We start from the raw sequence: 17366 nt of genomic DNA, 5'->3' as shown, positions 1-17366 counted from the left end.
AATTACCCACCTCCACAGTGGGGAATGACAGAAAAAGATTGAGAATCACTGCACTAGAATTATTGTAAAAATGTATTGATGTTTTTGGCCACCAGAGGGCAACCGACACAGGCACATTTTGAAAGACAGATCCAGACACACAGTTACACACCCCATTACCCCCCCACCCACCCACACACACACAACAACACCCCCAAACACACATGTCATCATCCCCCTTCCACCCCCCCCCCATACAAACACACAATATACCTTTTTAATTATACTTTTTATTTATTCTTTAAAGTTGAGCTGGCTCTTGAGCACAAGAATTTCATTACTTATATTCCTTTTATGAGTACATGGCAATACACTTGAAGTTGAAGATATTGGTTAGGAGGTCATTTTTGAAATGTAATACATTTGGCCAAATGTATTTTGAAGTATGTTACCTGAAACTCATACATTTGAATATAAAGTCAAGAGCGCTTTATAAACTGACAAGACTAAATCATATGTTATGATATTAAATGGTTGCCATGTTTCATTAATTCTGTAGGCCTACCCACACAATGCCATAGGCCTACAGGGAGATACTGATTGCGTACTTTCCAAAACCCCAGTGGATCTAAAGAAGGTAACAGATGCCATCATAGCAACCACAGCAACCATTCATTTTAATTGCATTTAATTGAGTAGTATAGGCCTACAGACTGCAGCCATACTTATCTTGTTGTCTTCATCCAAAGTGGAGGAAACAGTATGAGAATTGGTAATCAGGCAGTACACATATCATTAAGTGGTTTCTTTAAATGATAGACTTTTGGCTGTAAACATATTTTCTCATGTTACAAGTGTGTGCTTACACATGCAAACACCTTTTAATAGACTTTTGTGATGAATGAAGGCAATGAAGGCCTGGAGGTTCTCCAGTGTGTAACCCTGTTTTAACTCCTAAAATAGTTCTGATTTACATTAGTGAAATATACTTCACTCTGTGTTGATTTCAACACTGAAATGATAATTCAGTATGTGTGTGTGTGTCAGTAACATGATCACTGATGTCCACTGATTTGTTTCAGCATGGATCCCTCAACCTTTCTCTTTCCAACTCATCGGAGTTAATCTTTCCCTGCCATGTCATCTTGCCTCGCCCTGCCCAAGTGCATGCTGTTTATTTTCCTCCTCATACCTGAACCTTGACACTGTCGTCTCCTCCTCTGTCCTGCTTTCAGACCAGCATTTCTTGCCCCTCTTTCCTTTTTTCTCTGCATGCTTCAACAGCTGAGCTCTCTGGGGCTGGTGGACTAGTGGTTAAGAATCTAGGTTAGAATGCAGTCTGAAAAGTTGTGGGTTGGTTAAATTCTCGGTTTCCACCAATGTGCCCTTGAGCAAGGCACTTAAAGGGAAAATCCAGCTTGTTACATGGATCTTGATCGCCTACAGTACCTACTGTCGATACGGGGGGGAAAACCCGACCAAAATCGGTGCTACCAAACTGGAGTTGCTGCAGCTAATCGCCAGTGCTCCCAGTGAGCTACAATGCTAGGTTTGGGGGCATGTCTTAAAAGGTGCCGTTGTGCCTCTTAACAGCCTCAAAAGTTTTGTGTAACATGAACAGGGCCCTTAAATGACAACACAATGCGTTTTCCACTCATTTCAACTCAATGTGACATTGTGAAGAAACCTCGATCCAAGGCATGAGCTCGGTAGACTCTTCTGGGCTTTCCGTGAAGCGACCGATGGAAAAAGAGGTAAGATAAGTCAAGAGTGCTTCTTCTAATCATTAACAGGTCAACTAAAAGGCACCTGTCACCTTAGGCAGAGGTTTAAAACCCAATGTACAATCCAAAAGTTGATATATAAATATATATGTAAATACTGATATACTTCTGTAGATAATGCTGGCATTCATGTAATCCACATGATCTGTACACTTCAATGTACATTACATTACATTTGGCTGACACCTTTTAACCAAAGCGACTCCCAACAGGGAAACAATCCATGTAAAGTACAAGGACATCAAGGACAGGTTAGTGCATCAGTGAGTGCTATTTATTTCCATACAGTCAAGTGTCAGTTCTAATCAGATAATAAGTGCTAGAATTAGCAAGGTCCAGGCTAGTTGTAAATAGTGCTACGAGAGGAGATTCTCTCTGAAGAGCTGGGTCTTCAGGAGTTTTTTGAAGATAGAGAGGGATGCCCCTGCTCTGGTAGAAACTGGTAGTGCATTCCACCAATAGGGACAAAAGATGAGAAAAGTTTGGATTGCCTTGAGCATACGGGTGACAGAACCAGACGTCCTAATTGTCTCAGGAGTGCAACGGTCAGGAGGTGGCATATGCCTGTATGAGGGCATTCAAGTAAGTGGGAGCAGAACCGGAGACTACTTTGTAGGCAAGCATTAGTGACTTGAATTTAATGCGGACGGCCATAGGTAGCCAGTAGCTGGGTGAACAGCGGGGTAACGCGCCCTTTTGGGTTGGTTGGTTGAAGACCAGGTTCGCCGCCGCGTTCTGGATCATCTGAAGGGGTTTCACCGTTGGGAGACCTGTCAGGAGGTCGTTCACTGCTGGGGGACCTGTCAGGAGGTCGTTACAGTAGTCAAGGCGTAAGATGACTATGGTCTGTACCAGGAGTTGGGTAGCATATTGAGTCAGGTAAGTCCTGATTTTCCATATGTTGTAGAGTGTGAAATGGAATGTACAAGCTGCCTTGTTGATGTATGGTCCAGTAAAATAAAAACATGGCATAATGAATGCTTGGTCAGTGAGATGATATTTCCCCTTGAATTTCCCCTGGGGATCAATAAAGTATCTATCTATCTATCTATCTATCTATCTATCTATCTATTTCAGCCTTCATGTACAGTTTCCAATGCTGTGCCTGTAATAGTCATCTAAGGGCTTTATTATCACATGGCAACCCCAGCAGAAGGTAGCAGAACAGTGTGCACACCGCATTATGTTGCAGCCCCCTGTTTTCTACAAATAAAGACAGATAAAGACAGAGACAGATAAAAAAACAGAATATGGTCAATGATCAAAGTACAGCTTTACCATGTTACTTGTAGTACAGATGACTCAGAAACTCTATTTGGTAGACACTTTTGTCCACTTTGGTTAAAAGCATCTGCTAAATACCAGTCATTTTACTTTTACTTTACACCCAATCAATCAGTATTTCCCGTTCACATGCAAGCGTAACTCTACTTGTATACATATATTTTGACGCTACATCTACTCTACTTACGTGTATTTTGACGCTACATCTACTCTACTTACGTGTATTTTGACGCTACATCTACTCTACTTACGTGTATTTTGACGCTACATCTAGGACACTCTTGGGTGTTGGTCTCTATCCAGTCACCACTCAGGGCATCATCTATACCGGCAAGGAACACACTCCTCCCGTATCGCTCCAGCAGAAGTTTCTTTCTCTGTTTAGTGCCGTTTTCATAGTCTTCCCACAGATGTCGCATCCTCACTGCAAATGAGAAAAGACTGTTATTGAAGAAGTGATAAAAAGAACAGCGATGAGCCGTCAGTCATACTGCTGTAAAAACACTGTAATGTGGTGTGTGTGACATGTAATCAAACATCATATCTAATTGAGAAGTCTTTACATACATACATAAAATGCAACTCTCTGTGGCATGCACTGGCTTGCCCAATAGTGGAAACATATTTTTCTGGTGTTTACCTACAGTCTTTGGCAGTGATGCGTATTCAGAGCTGGAGGCTGACAGGGTACCTATATCCTGTGCTGTGGCACCTAAAGAGGTGTTCTTGGGACACACATTCACCCCATGGTACCCCTGACGGCATCTGTTACAGAAGGCAAACGCACAGGATGCACAGAAAGCCCAGGACTCCCCCGGCTCCAGGACCACCGGGGAGCTGCAGTTGGCACGAGGACAATACACCACGTCAGCCATGCAGTCCAGCGTCTTCTGCAGCAGCAGCTGGTCATACCGACCGAATAGCTCCTCACCCACCAGAGCCTTAACCTGAAGAGAGTTCTGGAGATCACTGACTCTGATATTCTATCACTTGACTCTGATGTATTCTATTATTGTATATATTGTTGTCTTTAGAAGCAATTGCATGTACAACTTCTAATTACACTGCACTTCTGATATTTAATTAAACAGTCACAATTCTGTAAATCAAAGTTGTGGGTTTAATGACAGAAGATAACGTAAAGTGACATTCTCTAAATTGTGGAAAATGTTATGTATCAAGAGAAGTATTTTCAATCGAGTGTATGTAGGCCTACTGTATTTGAACTGACATTCTAGTTATTATATTTACCTAGTCTATTACGGCTGCATTTTATGAAAAAGGCCGTCATCAAGTAGTTCATAATATGGACTGAGTTTAGTGATTATTGAGTCTTTACAATACAGCATTTACAAGCGGTGCTAATTTTAATTGTACCTTTAATATTGGGTTTAGAGAATAAACTAAGATGTTACAGTTTGTTAAAAATGCAACAAACCCCATGGAGCTTACCTCTGAGGGAGTGGCCACAGAGTCACAGTCAGTATCAGGACAGTTGAACTGGAGCACCCTTCCCTCTTCAATGGCAATCCTGAAAATGTTAGAGATGCAGTCCTTACAGAAGATGTGCTCACAGCCGGTGAATCTGTGGCACTCTAAACCATACTTTGCGAAGAAGCAAATCCCACACTCAAAACTTTGTCCTTCAAACTCCCTCTGCTGCATCTTTTGATTGTGGTCTAGGAGCCACTGCAGAAGATCTGTGTCAGGGATACTGGTAGTAGTAGTGACCCGTGGGTCTCTGCCATCTGTATCCTGAGGCTCCTCCATGCAGGGAATCTCCCAGGGAGAGTGGATGGACAGGAAGCCCAGGAGGTCCTCTCTTAGGAACTGGAACCAGGAGAAGAGCACAGCCTCTCCTCCAGAAGTCTGCCAAATGTCCTCTAGATGCCTGCATATCTTCGAAAGCTGTGGCATATCCAGTGATTAATATGAGACATTTGGTGACCATATGAATCTTAACACTTAATGTATGTGTAAGGTATCACAAATATGGGATCTGAGCTGGGGGGAAAGTTACATAGGCCTATAGGCTTTACCAGCAGGCCAAACATGAATCAAACCAAACCCAACATCTTTGCTAAATGTGACCTTTGACCAAAGATTGTTACGCCTCTGCCTTAACAATCTTTGTTTTGACTACAGAGCTTTTCAATACAGAACACGTCACACACCTGATTATGGCGGAGCCACTGACAACTCAGTGTAAAAGCAGGCGAGGAATGATCTGGGTATGTTGCAGGAAGCTCAAAGTCCACTACCAGAGGCGGCAGGAATTTTACATCATATTCTTCGTTTATTTCACCTGCTGAATTAATACAGGGCCTTTCAATTTACAAATATACACTAGGCTATGTAGGCTATAGACGATAATTTACGTTACGTCCCTAAAGAAAAAGCAAAACAGACTAGGCCTACATTACAAACTTCATGTAAAACAGCTTACTGTTGGCTAGTCTACCATACCTTTTTCAATTAGTTTGAAATCATGTGGAAGCTGCGGACACACTTCCATCACTCCACCCGAGGAAGTTTCGCTTCGGTGAAATTCATCCGGTCCTAATATATTCTCCATCGCAAGCAACTCGTCTTCCCGTGCGGTGTCCATTATGTTATTATGATGCTGTGTGGGTTTAAATAAGTGGTTGGGATGTCCCCACGGACAAACTCCAACTAACGAGAGGCAAGACGGCCCTTTAATTTAGCACCGAAAGTTCCCGTATAAAGCCGACATGTGATTGGTTGAAAGAGTCGAGGGTGGCTGAGGACTGGAGTGGACTGAAAAAATGATGTAAACAACGTGCAATGACTGTCATCGGGTCCAAAATATCACGTGATCTGTCAGTAGGCTAGGCCTAAGCTAAATACATGAAGAATGCCTAGTATTAGGCAGTTACAGTTTAGTTACACTAAAATTAGTCACTATTTACTAAAATAAACGCATAATATACTACATTTGTGGTGTTTTTTCCTTGTTTCAATAACACATTTATATATTTCTATAAGTTTAGTCTCAGGGGCAGGGCTACTGCATTTATTAATAGGTAAGCCTAAATGTGTGACATTTATTGTAAGCTGAACAGACAGGGGGAGAAGAATGAGACATGGGGAGACAGACTAATGTTAAAGTAGGGGAGTTAAAAACAGACTAAATGTTAAAGCAGAAGAGTTAAAGGTGTGAATCAACAGGAAAGGTAAAGGACCATAACCACATATGATATGACCAAGGAAAAGGGAAGCAGACCACGTATGGCCCAGAAGGGAAAGCACCGACCCTTCACAGGCCAGACATATGAAGGAGCCATTCCGACATGATCAGAATGTCATTAGGGACAAAGTCTCACATTAGGGCTACATCAGATTGGAAAGTAGGCTACTGTAAAACCCAAATCACACAATAATAAGAAATAAGATACACACATTTTTTTAAATGTACAAACAGGGAAAGGTTTCCACCATTATAATAAGCTCAGCTCAAATCTGATCGGCTGAGCGGCGATCCGGTGATCTGTCATGGGTTTGCACAAGTTGATTCTCAACAACGGAACAAAATGCGTTCCGTATTAGTTCAATACGGAACACATCTTTTTCCTTTCAAATACGGGACGATTCCGTAGCCTATTTTACGGAACGGTTGGCACTTGGCAACCCTATGTCTTGCACATTGACACGAATCTGTGTAGCGTTGACACGACTGTCAACGAACAAGTTGTATTCGCAATAGGCCTACACTATTACAGTCACAAGGTGGCGTTATAATGTTGGACAACTTAACCCCACCAGCACATTCATGTCGATTTTTCGGGGCAATGATATATAGACTATTTTTTGAATCAGTTTTATCAGTTTTCACCCTCTGATTACAATGAATAAGTCTGCAGGGAATCCCAGGTCGAATGTGTAGGCTACATAAATCAAAGAGTGTTTTAGAAACTGATTGGCAAGACCAAATCCTGCCTTTGTGATATTGAATAGTTGCCATATTTCCTCACTCATTCCACACGCAATGCCATACAAGGAGATTCTCAGCATCCTTACAAAAGTACCAGTGGATCTAAAGAAGTTAACTGATGTCATTATGCCACTGCAACAGCAATTTATTTTAAGTAGTAGGCCTTAAGAGTAGGCCTCTGCAGTCATTATCTTGTCATTGTCATTCAAAGTGGAGGAAAACTATGTGGATCAAGGAGTAGGCCTAAACACATATCATTAAATGGTTTCTTAAATGATACACAACACTGAATTCTGGTTGAAAACATGTTGCCCATGTTATAAATGGGCTTATGGATGCAAGCGCTTTTAAATACACCTTTCAGTGAAGGCCAACGTTAATTCAGGATTTGGTTTACATTAGTTCTCTGTATTGTGAAATATTCTTCACTCTGTGTTGATTTCAACACTGCAATGATAATCCAGTATGTTTGTCTCACAGATAAAATCAGTGATGTCCACTGATTTGTTTTAGTACGGATCTCGGGTAACACTTGTGGGTACATTAATTATCATGAATTCATGAGTTAATTCATAATTTATGCATTTATATTACGTTATTCCTTTATATCTTATGAATCATCATGGCATCTTTATGATTTGCATGATAAGCATGAGCATTATGATTACACAAATTTTAGATTAATTGCTCATGAGTTAATCATGTCTGTGGCCAGTCAACTAAAGTTGTGAGTGATGACGTGTTTAGAGAACTGCACAAGTTGTGTTGAGTATAGTGATGACCACATTTCTGGCAGAAAAAAAAATAATCATCATCATGCTTAATAAATCATAATTCATAATTATGTGCCCACCGTACCTATAGTTGATGTGTTGTTCATGTATAAGGTCACAAATGACAGACTATGATCTCATGTAAATTCCTGATGATTCATGAGAGGAATTAATTAATTCATGCATGAATTCATGATAATTAATGTACCCTTACTGTAAAGCAGTGGTACTCTTTTTCTGTCATTCCCCACTTTGGAGGTGCATTTTCAAGCCCCACCTGAGCCCATCACCCCAGCAAAATGGTAACGTCAACATTCATATTTTGGTTTCACATCTTTTTCCCATCTCTGTCCCCTGGATCTGATGCTGTTTTGATTTACATGTAGGCCTGTTTATGACTCCTATGTTTGTGTGTGGCTATTTTGTCTATTTTGATCTTCCTTGTCAAATAAGAAAGGCATTAATAAATATGGGCACAAATAAAGACACATTTCCTCCGGTTCTTCGCGCCCCACCTGTCATGTCTCTATTCCCCACTACTGGACACACTTTCAGAAACACAGCCGTGTGTTAGCAGATCTCTCATAGCCCACTCAGTCTGTCTTGAACTGCCAACCCCATGTCTGTGTTTATTTCCCTCTTCAAATACCTAGACACTTGTCACCTCTTCCTCTGTCCTGCTCTCCTCTCCTGTCAGACCAGCATATTTTGCTCTGCTTTCCTCATTTCTCAGTTAACAACTCAGAGGTGAAGGTACAGGTCCGTCCACTGGGTGACTCTTTGTTATTTTGAAGAGGCCAGAGAAAAAGACAAGCTTCATCTCCTTCACCCGTCTCCTTTCACTCGCTCAAGCAAGCAGTGCTGACTCACAGTTGCCATGGTTTTTACCACTGGTAGGTCTCCTCCTCTTCTCTCTTTGTGACACGCCATTCACTGGTAGGTCTCCTCCTCTTCTCTCTTTGTGACACGCCATTCACTGGTAGGTCTCCTCCTCTTCTCTCTTTGTGACACGCCATTCACTGGTAGGTCTCCTCCTCTTCTCTCTTTGTGACACGCCATTCACTGCAGACAGAACAGCTTCATCTTTTTTGTACTTCTCACATAGTGTTCAAGTGCCGCTCCAGTAAACAGGGGATGAGAAGTTTTATTTTTATGTATTAGGGGATATAGGGGAATTGAATGCATTTTTATTGGCTTTGGGTTTTTGGTTATCAAAACGTGCAGGAAGTGCAGGAAGGAGGGAAATGTATAAGCTTGTTCTTCCTCTTGTTTGTAATTATCCCTCCAAACAACTGTCTAAATGAATCAAAAGAAGTGTCAATGCTACAGTTCTCTCTTTATTCATAAACCTTATTGTTAAAAATAATGAAAACATAAAAAAAACATCCAATTGTTTTTTTTGTGTGTGTGTTGAATTTCACCTATGTTTTCAGAAGACACATTACTCATCTCAGTATCGTAAGTGATGGAAAGAATGGAAACTGCAGGCGGTTGCATACAGCTTGTGGCAACAGTTTTGTTTTGGGCAACAGTCCACTACATCTCCGAGCAGAACACAAAATGGATGAGATGTTGCCCTCGTAGTTGTTTCAGATTATTTTTTTATCCACAATTATTGTCCCTGGCACTTTCTCACCACTTTCCTTATCATCTGCATGACTGCGGCCTTCTGGCTATGTGCGTTCTTATGGGCTTGAGAGAGAGCAGAGAGTCTGAGTCTGTAAATACTCTGCTCACTACCCCCATCTTAGTGTGGGATGTCTACTGTGGCCATGGGCGGATTATGAACTTTCGGGCCCCTGGGCCCAGATGTTTTAAGGGCCCTCCACTAATTGTCGCATATGTGGGAGGGGGGGTTTGGGGGTCTTCCCCCAGAAATGCTTTAATTTGTTTGATGTGATTTCCTGTATTCTTGTGCATTTTGGGGATGGCCAATACTAAATTCAATCAGATTCATAGCCTACATCCTGATTTGTTGATATTGAGGCAATGATTCCATGCAAAGGCTTGGGCTTCAGGTCCCCCTGACCCCTTGGGCCCCTGGGCCTGGGCCCGGTAGGCCCGTGCAGTAATCCATCCCTGACTGTGGCTACTGTGGAACTCCATTCAATTCATTCTCAACTTCTTCTCTTTATCAGTCTGTTCACACATAGCGGCAAGGCCTTCTAAAGATATGTTCGGCTAAAATCCAATTAAATTAACCTTGGATGCCACAAGCAGACAGAAAACACACTGGAATGGAAGAGAGTAAATTTCAAGAGTCTACTCAAGGACTCAACATTTTTCTATTTACTTTGAAACAATCCTACTCAACAAGACTTGTTAAGTGGGGGGTCCTGCTAGTACTCTCTTATTCTTACTCCACTAAATATTCTTATAACAACTTACTGTGTGAAATTCAGCTTTATTGGATTATAAATTGAAAATGTGATGCACCCTGCCATTCCTTCTCACATTGCTACCATACCACCTTAGGTTTCTCTCCCTCCATGTTTCTCAAGGCTTAAATGAAGAACACATCCAAATTGATATTATGATAAAGGCTCAAATGAGCAGAACTCTCCTCTGCTTAACACACGGATCATAGTGAGCGTCAAGCCATTGTATTGTCATCAGTTTATTGCAGCTGGCACAGGAGAGGCACCTTAGCCTGGAAGCCAGCTCGAGTTTGACCCTGCCCACAAAATTTGAGGTCAGGAAATTTGGTCTGGACTTGTTCCATTGAGAAGCACCTGAACCACAGCAGTTCGAACCAACTGCAGCAATCAAATCATTTGGGCGGGCTTTGTACAATAATAAACAGATGAGCAACGATGTCTCATCTATCACGTCACCTGAGCTTCGGTTGATTTTGTTTGCAACAAAAAGTCTGTCGCTAGAAGCTACACTAGATATTTAGATTTTGCTATTGCGTCTTTTGTGCAAGATATTGACAACACATTAAAAAACGATCTGAAAACAGTGTTAAGGCATTTGTCGAGAAGGATGGTCTGGCTCCCTATGGATTCACGGCTGGCTATTTCGTTGCTTTGATTGATTAGGTCTATCCAATTGAGTGCAGAGGTATTTCCCCCCCCTGTATCGGTTGAAACACACCCCATAATCACATCCCATTGGAGCAGTATCAGACTCAAATTCTGGCTAGAACTGAGTATGACTACGTCAGGCTAGAGGCACCTTACAGCCAAATCAAGCTCAATCTGGCAGAGCACCAGGAGTCATTTTGACGACGACGACCCCAACTGCACTTTTTTTGGATTACACTTTAGATGAATTAACTGAATTAGTCCTCTCCAGATTAAGCAGAATACCATATGGGAACAAGGGATTTATAAGATCAAATCCCATCAACATAGCCAACTGGGGTTGATCTGCCAGCTCGTCAGATTGATCTTGGAGAAAGACCCAAATATTGTTATTTACTCATAAAAAGAGACTGACCATAGCAAAATCTGCTTATATCCACATAATTACAGTATAAAAAACAATTATATGATGCACTGAACTACTATATAATTATACTCTGCAGTCCTGGAATATACCCCAAATAAACAGAATTTGCAAGATCATTGATATCTTCAAAAGAGAGAAAAGTTGTATAATTGTCCCAGCACTGTGTGCTTAAGCCACATTTGATCAGCACAATGGTGAAATAATTATGGCCTGGAGAGCATCAGTGTTTTTGTGTTGTGTGTGTATGTATCTCACTAGGGCCAGCACAGGCATGCCCTCGCCTCTCTCCAGTAAACACCACTGACTCACACTGCTGCCCTTACCTCTTTCTCTTTCTCCGGTATTTCTGGCTCACTATCTCTACATCCATCTCAGCTATTTCTTCATTGCCCCCCCCTCTCTCTGTGTGACAGTTTGTTTCTATTTTACTCACTCTATCTTCCACCCATTTGTGTCTGGTTCTCTGTTAATCAACTCCTCTCTTTTCACCATCTCTTCCGTGTAGCACAAACAGACACACACACAGTGTGATGGACTTCACAACACAACACAACAGTGGCTTTGTGATCCTTTCTTGGTGGGAGTGATGAGGGAAAATCCAGCTGTCTATTGTCGTTCATCCCATACCCCTCGTGCCTCCCTCGCCAATTGGTGTGTGTGTGTTAGTGTATATGTGTGCATGTGTGTGTGTGTATGTGTGTGTGTGTGTGTATGTGTGTGTGTGTGTGTGTGTGTGTGTGTGTGTGTAGTGTGTAAGCTCATGCCATACCCGTCGTGCCTCCCTCGCCCATAGCATTGTCAATTTAATAACATGCCCCCCACCTTCCCCCGCCTCCTCCAACTACTCATCACAAGAGGTCGCTTTGTGGGTCTCACCTATGAGAGACTTAACAAGGCATTGTTGCCCTCGCTTTGCCTGCTTATTTTGTCATGACAAACCTTGTAATTGTCAGTCTCGTACATGTGCAACTCAAGAAGGGTATCCTTTTTCACAGGCAGACGTGTGCACACACACGTGCACACACACGTACACACACACAGACACACACACACATACAACACAGACACACACACACACAACACAGACTATAGACCAAGGCAAAGCGTTGCTCTGCTGATGCCAGAGGCCCTTAAAGAAGAGACAGAAAACAACAGGAGCAGCTGTGGCGTTTAATGACTCACATGTGCCCTGACGCCACGCCAGCCACGCACAGACACCACCACTCTGAGATCAGGAAAGAGAAGACTGCCAAAAGGAACATGCTCTCTCTCTCTCTCTCTCACACACACACACACACAGCCCTCTCCCTTCCCCTCTCTCTCTGTCTCCCTTCTATCCCATCACTCTGTTTGGATGGGAATAGAGGGACACTTCCTACAGTTGCTCCAGGAAGGCTTGTGATTCATCAAAGTGCTGTGTGTGTGTGTGTGTGTGTGTGTGTGTGAGAGGGTGAGATTCTCCCCTAAACAGCTGCTCTCCAGCTGAGTTTCTAAATGTTTAGCCCTCCGGTCCACAGGCCTGCCCTCTTGACAATGAGCTTTGCTTGCAAAAACAGCAACCAGTCAACTCAGGACATGGCAGTTTGTCGGACACCATTTTTAAAACTCTGTCGGTGTGGTTTGCAACTAGAATTAAAATTTTAGAGAAATTACCAATTTTCTGCAATGTCGCTACTTTGTAATTACAATGAGTTTAAAATTTAAAATGTTAAGTTATTTCAGAGGCTAAAATACATTTGGAGTTGGATATAAAAACCATTCTGTGGTGCTGCTGCCAGCACTTTTCTGCCAGTGTTGTTCAGAGTATAAGTTTCCTTTTACGTTGACATATATTTAAGAATATTAAGACATCATTATAATATTAAGAAGACATCATTATAATCCATCTGGCAACTACTGCTTGACAGTAATTTTGGTCAGTAGTTAAGTAAGCTACTTTAGAGAAATGACCCCGTTTGCCCCATAACTCCATGGCTGCTCTGTACTCCCTCCCAGAAACGGGTCGCTTCACCAGCTCCCACATGACCCTGAGTGCTTCCCTGTTTGGCCCCTCCCCTCTCCTCCCCCGCAACCCATTGGAACAGTTAGGTAATCCTCTCCCCCCCAGGGGTGGCAATTTACAGTAATAACACATGTCACCCATCTGCCTACGCACGGCCATGCAGAAGGCACTGGCGAGCGGGCAGGCCTGAGGCTGGCCAGCAAGCCTAGTGTGATGACCTGAAAAGTTGCTAGTTCAACTAGTGGGAAAAGCTGGAGGTAAAGAGCGGTAAACATATGTGCTTCTGGTGGTTTCATTTCTCATGAACTCATAATCAGTGATGTGCGTCACATCGAGCCAGAGGGGATTTTGAAAGCATCGCTATGCTAGAGTACCACTTTTTATGGTCTTTATGGCAAATCGTTTCTTATAGAATCTTACTGTCATACCTTTCTTTTCAGCTATTTGTCCAGGCTAAGCATGACTTAGTTCTGAGGCCTGGGACAGCAGCACACCCAACAAAATGTTATAAAAGTTGTCACACCTTGATATTGACAACCATATTGCCAAAAGGCTTTAGTTTCACACCAAAATTCCAGTCTGCTGCTAAAAAATTGTTTAAATGATTGTTTAAGTTTTTGATAACACAAGCCAGAATGGTGTGGTGATGAATCTCATAAGGATTGTTACTGTCCATTTTCCTGAGTGTGTTTAATATCTATTGGCTAACTGTAAGTATAATGGAATGGTAACAATAGATATCAGTCTGTTGACCCACTATCAGAGATTAGCACCTTAAAAAAACAAGATGGTTCAACCAATTATCAACTCCTGAAGGCCGAGGCCGTAAAGCCACTGCCACAATACTGCAGACTGGTGTGGGCACATTCTTGGAATTACTGCTGGTGAAAACAAAACCTTGAGATATGACATTAATTCCATTCATGTGACCACAGTAACTGCAACATTCCTCATAGATTTACAAAAACGACTTGTTTTTAACAGAAACTATGTAACTTTACAATAAATTCTCTCTCACAAGTTAGCATTTAACAGCTTCTACAGACATCGAAACATAATATCTGCTTGTAAAAACGTCTTTTCAAAGCACAACAAATTGATTGCTCGCATCACCAGGAGTAGAAATAACTCTGAATGGTATGCAAGAGGAAAAGAAAAGAAACTATTTAACACGTATGCTTGCCTGTGTCAAGAACCTGAGACACAATCCCCCGTGGTGGACGCCTACACACAGGTCTCTAAAAATGACCCCATAGCACTGGTGCTGTTCCCTTGCTGTTTTGTCTACAAGGGTTCCTTGTGTATCTTACGTGAACAAAGGAGAGAGACAGAATCAGAATGCACACTCAAGCCTGGCACAAAGGTGCCAAACAAACCCACTTCCCAACGTTTACAAGGTCAGCAGAAGGAAACAAGAGCTTGTTTTCAATTGTCTTGACAGTGTAAAGTTGTACTGACACCTTTCTGGCAATCTGGTGACATTTCACAGATAGGTCAGAAATGGCCAAGAGAGGCTAAATTACGTAAACTAAGGAGATTCTCACCCAAGAGTGCAAAGAAGCAGGGTAACAGGTAATACTGGTAACCACACATCCAGTTAGTATGAATAGCATTTTTGTTTGGGGTGGGTAGCGTCTGCAAGCCTCTGGCACTACGTGGTAGATTTCAAACCCATTGAACTATGCATAGCACACCCTCTCTTTCCCACAACCTGATAACTCGTAAAGCCTTAACAAAGATTCCATACAGAAGATGACCAATCAATCATTTTAAAAACTTCAATAATTTATTTTGATACAGAACAAAATGCAGAGGTACATGATTTTGTCCTCAATAATAATAAAAAAAAGCTTGAGCACAGCTCAAATACTGAAGTCCACATCTTCATAGTGAAACAGTTCAATCATAGGTCTTGGCTTCAAATCTTTGACTAGTGTTCCTCTCCCATTACAATAGTGTAACCTATCATTTTCCTGCTCTTTCTATATGCCAAGCCAACACCACAGAACAGTCAATTACAGTGCAGCGGAACACTAAATAAAAGAGTTCTTTGTACTTCGTAACCACTTTGGCAACATGATCAGTGACTGACTGGTTCAACAGAAGTCCAGTCACTAGAACTGAGGCCCGCTTCAGTGTGGCAGTTCAGTTCGTCTGGTGGGGATCCAGTCCCACACTATAGCAAACATGTCTGCACCTTTTCACCTTTGGCATCGGCTGGATTCCCCATTGAATCCAAGCTACGTCGACTGACTTTGAGCTTACATTGGACGGGCCTTTTCCTCTTGCGATGCTATTTTCTTTGTCTGGTCACTCCTCCCAAGGGGAGGGAAAGTTTAACAGGTCATCTTCTCTTACTACTGCCCCTGTTGGTCTTTTTTCTCTTGAGGATCATTTCGTAAAGCCTCTCCAAGCCTGTCTGGAGACCCTGGCCGTCCACCGCACTGCAGCCCTGCGTGTGGTGCGGCGTGGAGTTGCTCAGTTCGTGCAGACCCAGGGCCTTCTCCACCTCCTGCTCGTTCATTGCCCGGGGGAGGTCCTGCTTGTTGGCCAGGACCAGGACGGGCACGCCCTGGTTCTCTGGCACCCTGCAGACCTTCTGGAGCTCAGCTTTGGCCTCCTCCAGGCGGTCCGTTTCATTGGAGTCCACCACAAACACCACGCCGTCAGTCCGACGCGTGTACGATTTCCACAGCGGTCGGAGTTTCTCTTGCCCGCCGATGTCCCACACCTGGAAGGTCGTGGTCCTGGAGCTGCCAGCTGCTACTGACACTTTGACGCGCTCCATGTTGAAGCCTTTGGTTGGGATGGTCTCCACAAATTCACGCAGTTTAAGACGGTAGAGCAAGGAGGTCTTCCCTGCAGCATCAAGGCCAAGCACCACTATGTGTACAGGCTTGAGGTTTGGTAGACGGGGTGTGTTGGGGGACATCTCGGTCAGTTGATTCCCCATTCTTTCTATCAGTCTCTGAAGCCTTGACTGCAGCACACTCTTCCTTTCCTGTACTTGGTATTGAAATCTGTGAAAAAATGAAAATGTGTTACTTTTCAGACAAAATGAGTGAATAAACTAAATCCCTAAACTAAATGACTTTGACTTTGATCCCAAAAAATCCACTTGCAACCAATTAGCCTTCTACACATCTAACAACTAACTACTAAACATAACCTACTCTGCTTTTGTTTTCAAAATGTTTGTGTCACAATAAATTACTAACTCCCCAGACCAATATAGAAAACATGTAAAGACAGATCCATGAGCCAAGCAACTGGACATGAAGTACCAAACAAAACTGGGCAACGTCATCGCTTTTCATCATCAGCCTCCCATCCCCCAAGTCATAAAATGTAATTACGAAATTCGATACAGGAAAAGACTCAAAATATATAACCCCAGTCTATAGTCAAATGTCAGATGTTATAGAATAAATTGTTTAATAAAGTAAAAAAACTTCGTCGGCATACAAACAGTACCAACAACAAAACTCGCTCTAACCAAAAATCACGGAGTATCCTAACCCCATCGCCTATCTTGCCTCGGCAAATTTCAGAAAAGTATACAGTATGTGCTTACTTCATCACACAAATATAGCTACACTCCACTGAATTGAATCAATAAGGCTATACTATACACTATACTTTTCTAATTGTGCAAAAGAGAAACGCGAAGTTACCTTTCTGCAACGTTTCTTTGCTCCGCCGTCACGTCTTCGCCTGCAGCTTGATGTGACCTCTTCTCCGTCTGCGGTAATTAAGAGGCACAAAGGGTGCGCTGAAACAAGATAGCCACCTAAATACAACCCCCATCCCGTGACGTGTAAGACCCATGCTGTAAAAACAATGATGACCACGCCTCTTGCATTTCTTAAAGGGGACGGGCGAAGTTTCAGGAGACTTCCAAGTTTCACCCAGTGTTTCAAGGCAATCAATTCATGTATCATGTTTAAAATGAATTAATTACAATTAATATGTCAGATTTAAAGGTATAATGTGATATGTTGTCATTGTCAGAAAGAACTACACCAATTAAATACAGCAGTCTAAAATATGTTCATTTGTTTGGCGTTGTGTACACATTTGGAGTGGATATTACACGTGGTCTGGACGCGCGATTTCATTCTGGACACCATTTAAATGCT

General features: G+C 42.4%; 2 protein-coding genes across 4 annotated transcripts; both read right to left on the bottom strand.

The window, feature by feature from the left end:
- Positions 1 to 299: 299 nt before the first annotated feature.
- On the bottom strand, positions 300 to 9578 carry LOC143102326 (E3 ubiquitin-protein ligase RNF14-like). 3 transcript variants are annotated; one of them, XM_076265837.1, is made up of 6 exons: positions 5514 to 9578; positions 5222 to 5355; positions 4500 to 4955; positions 3688 to 3994; positions 3299 to 3471; positions 300 to 2966 (listed from the first exon to the last, which is right to left on the bottom strand). In XM_076265837.1, the coding sequence occupies exons 1-6, from the start codon at positions 5653 to 5655 to the stop codon at positions 2844 to 2846; spliced, it is 1335 nt and encodes a 444-aa protein (XP_076121952.1). In that variant the 5' UTR covers positions 5656 to 9578; the 3' UTR covers positions 300 to 2843. The 3 variants fall into 3 exon arrangements, with proteins under 3 accessions (XP_076121952.1, XP_076121953.1, XP_076121954.1); XM_076265838.1 differs by having other exon boundaries at positions 5222 to 5352; XM_076265839.1 differs by having other exon boundaries at positions 2843 to 2959.
- A 5413-nt stretch (positions 9579 to 14991) lies between these two features.
- On the bottom strand, positions 14992 to 17280 carry LOC143102325 (ADP-ribosylation factor-like protein 4D). The gene is made up of 2 exons (XM_076265834.1): positions 16902 to 17280; positions 14992 to 16247 (listed from the first exon to the last, which is right to left on the bottom strand). The coding sequence occupies exon 2, from the start codon at positions 16178 to 16180 to the stop codon at positions 15572 to 15574; it is 609 nt and encodes a 202-aa protein (XP_076121949.1). The 5' UTR covers positions 16181 to 16247; positions 16902 to 17280; the 3' UTR covers positions 14992 to 15571.
- Between the last annotated feature and the right edge of the window lie 86 nt (positions 17281 to 17366).

This window comes from Alosa pseudoharengus, unplaced genomic scaffold (assembly GCF_046254945.1).
Source record: "Alosa pseudoharengus isolate Yale_2024_CS ecotype anadromous, Long Island Sound unplaced genomic scaffold, YU_APseudo_1.1 YU_APseudo_1.1_scf_4, whole genome shotgun sequence".
NCBI lineage: Eukaryota > Metazoa > Chordata > Actinopteri > Clupeiformes > Clupeidae > Alosa > Alosa pseudoharengus.
Note: the sequence above shows the minus strand (reverse complement) of the source record. Positions and strands in the feature narration are given on the sequence as shown.

Excerpts from the sequence above, each read along its gene's own strand:
- LOC143102326 (XM_076265837.1), bottom strand. The coding sequence starts at position 5,655 with ATGGACACCGCACGGGAAGACGAGTTGCTTGCGATGGAGAATATATTA. Across the intron at positions 4,956-5,221 it reads AGTGGCTCCGCCATAATCAG|CTTTCGAAGATATGCAGGCA; the intron begins GTGTGTGACGTG and ends GATATGCCACAG. Across the intron at positions 3,472-3,687 it reads ATCACTGCCAAAGACTGTAG|TGAGGATGCGACATCTGTGG; the intron begins GTAAACACCAGA and ends TCTCATTTGCAG.
- LOC143102325 (XM_076265834.1), bottom strand. The coding sequence starts at position 16,180 with ATGGGGAATCAACTGACCGAGATGTCCCCCAACACACCCCGTCTACCA.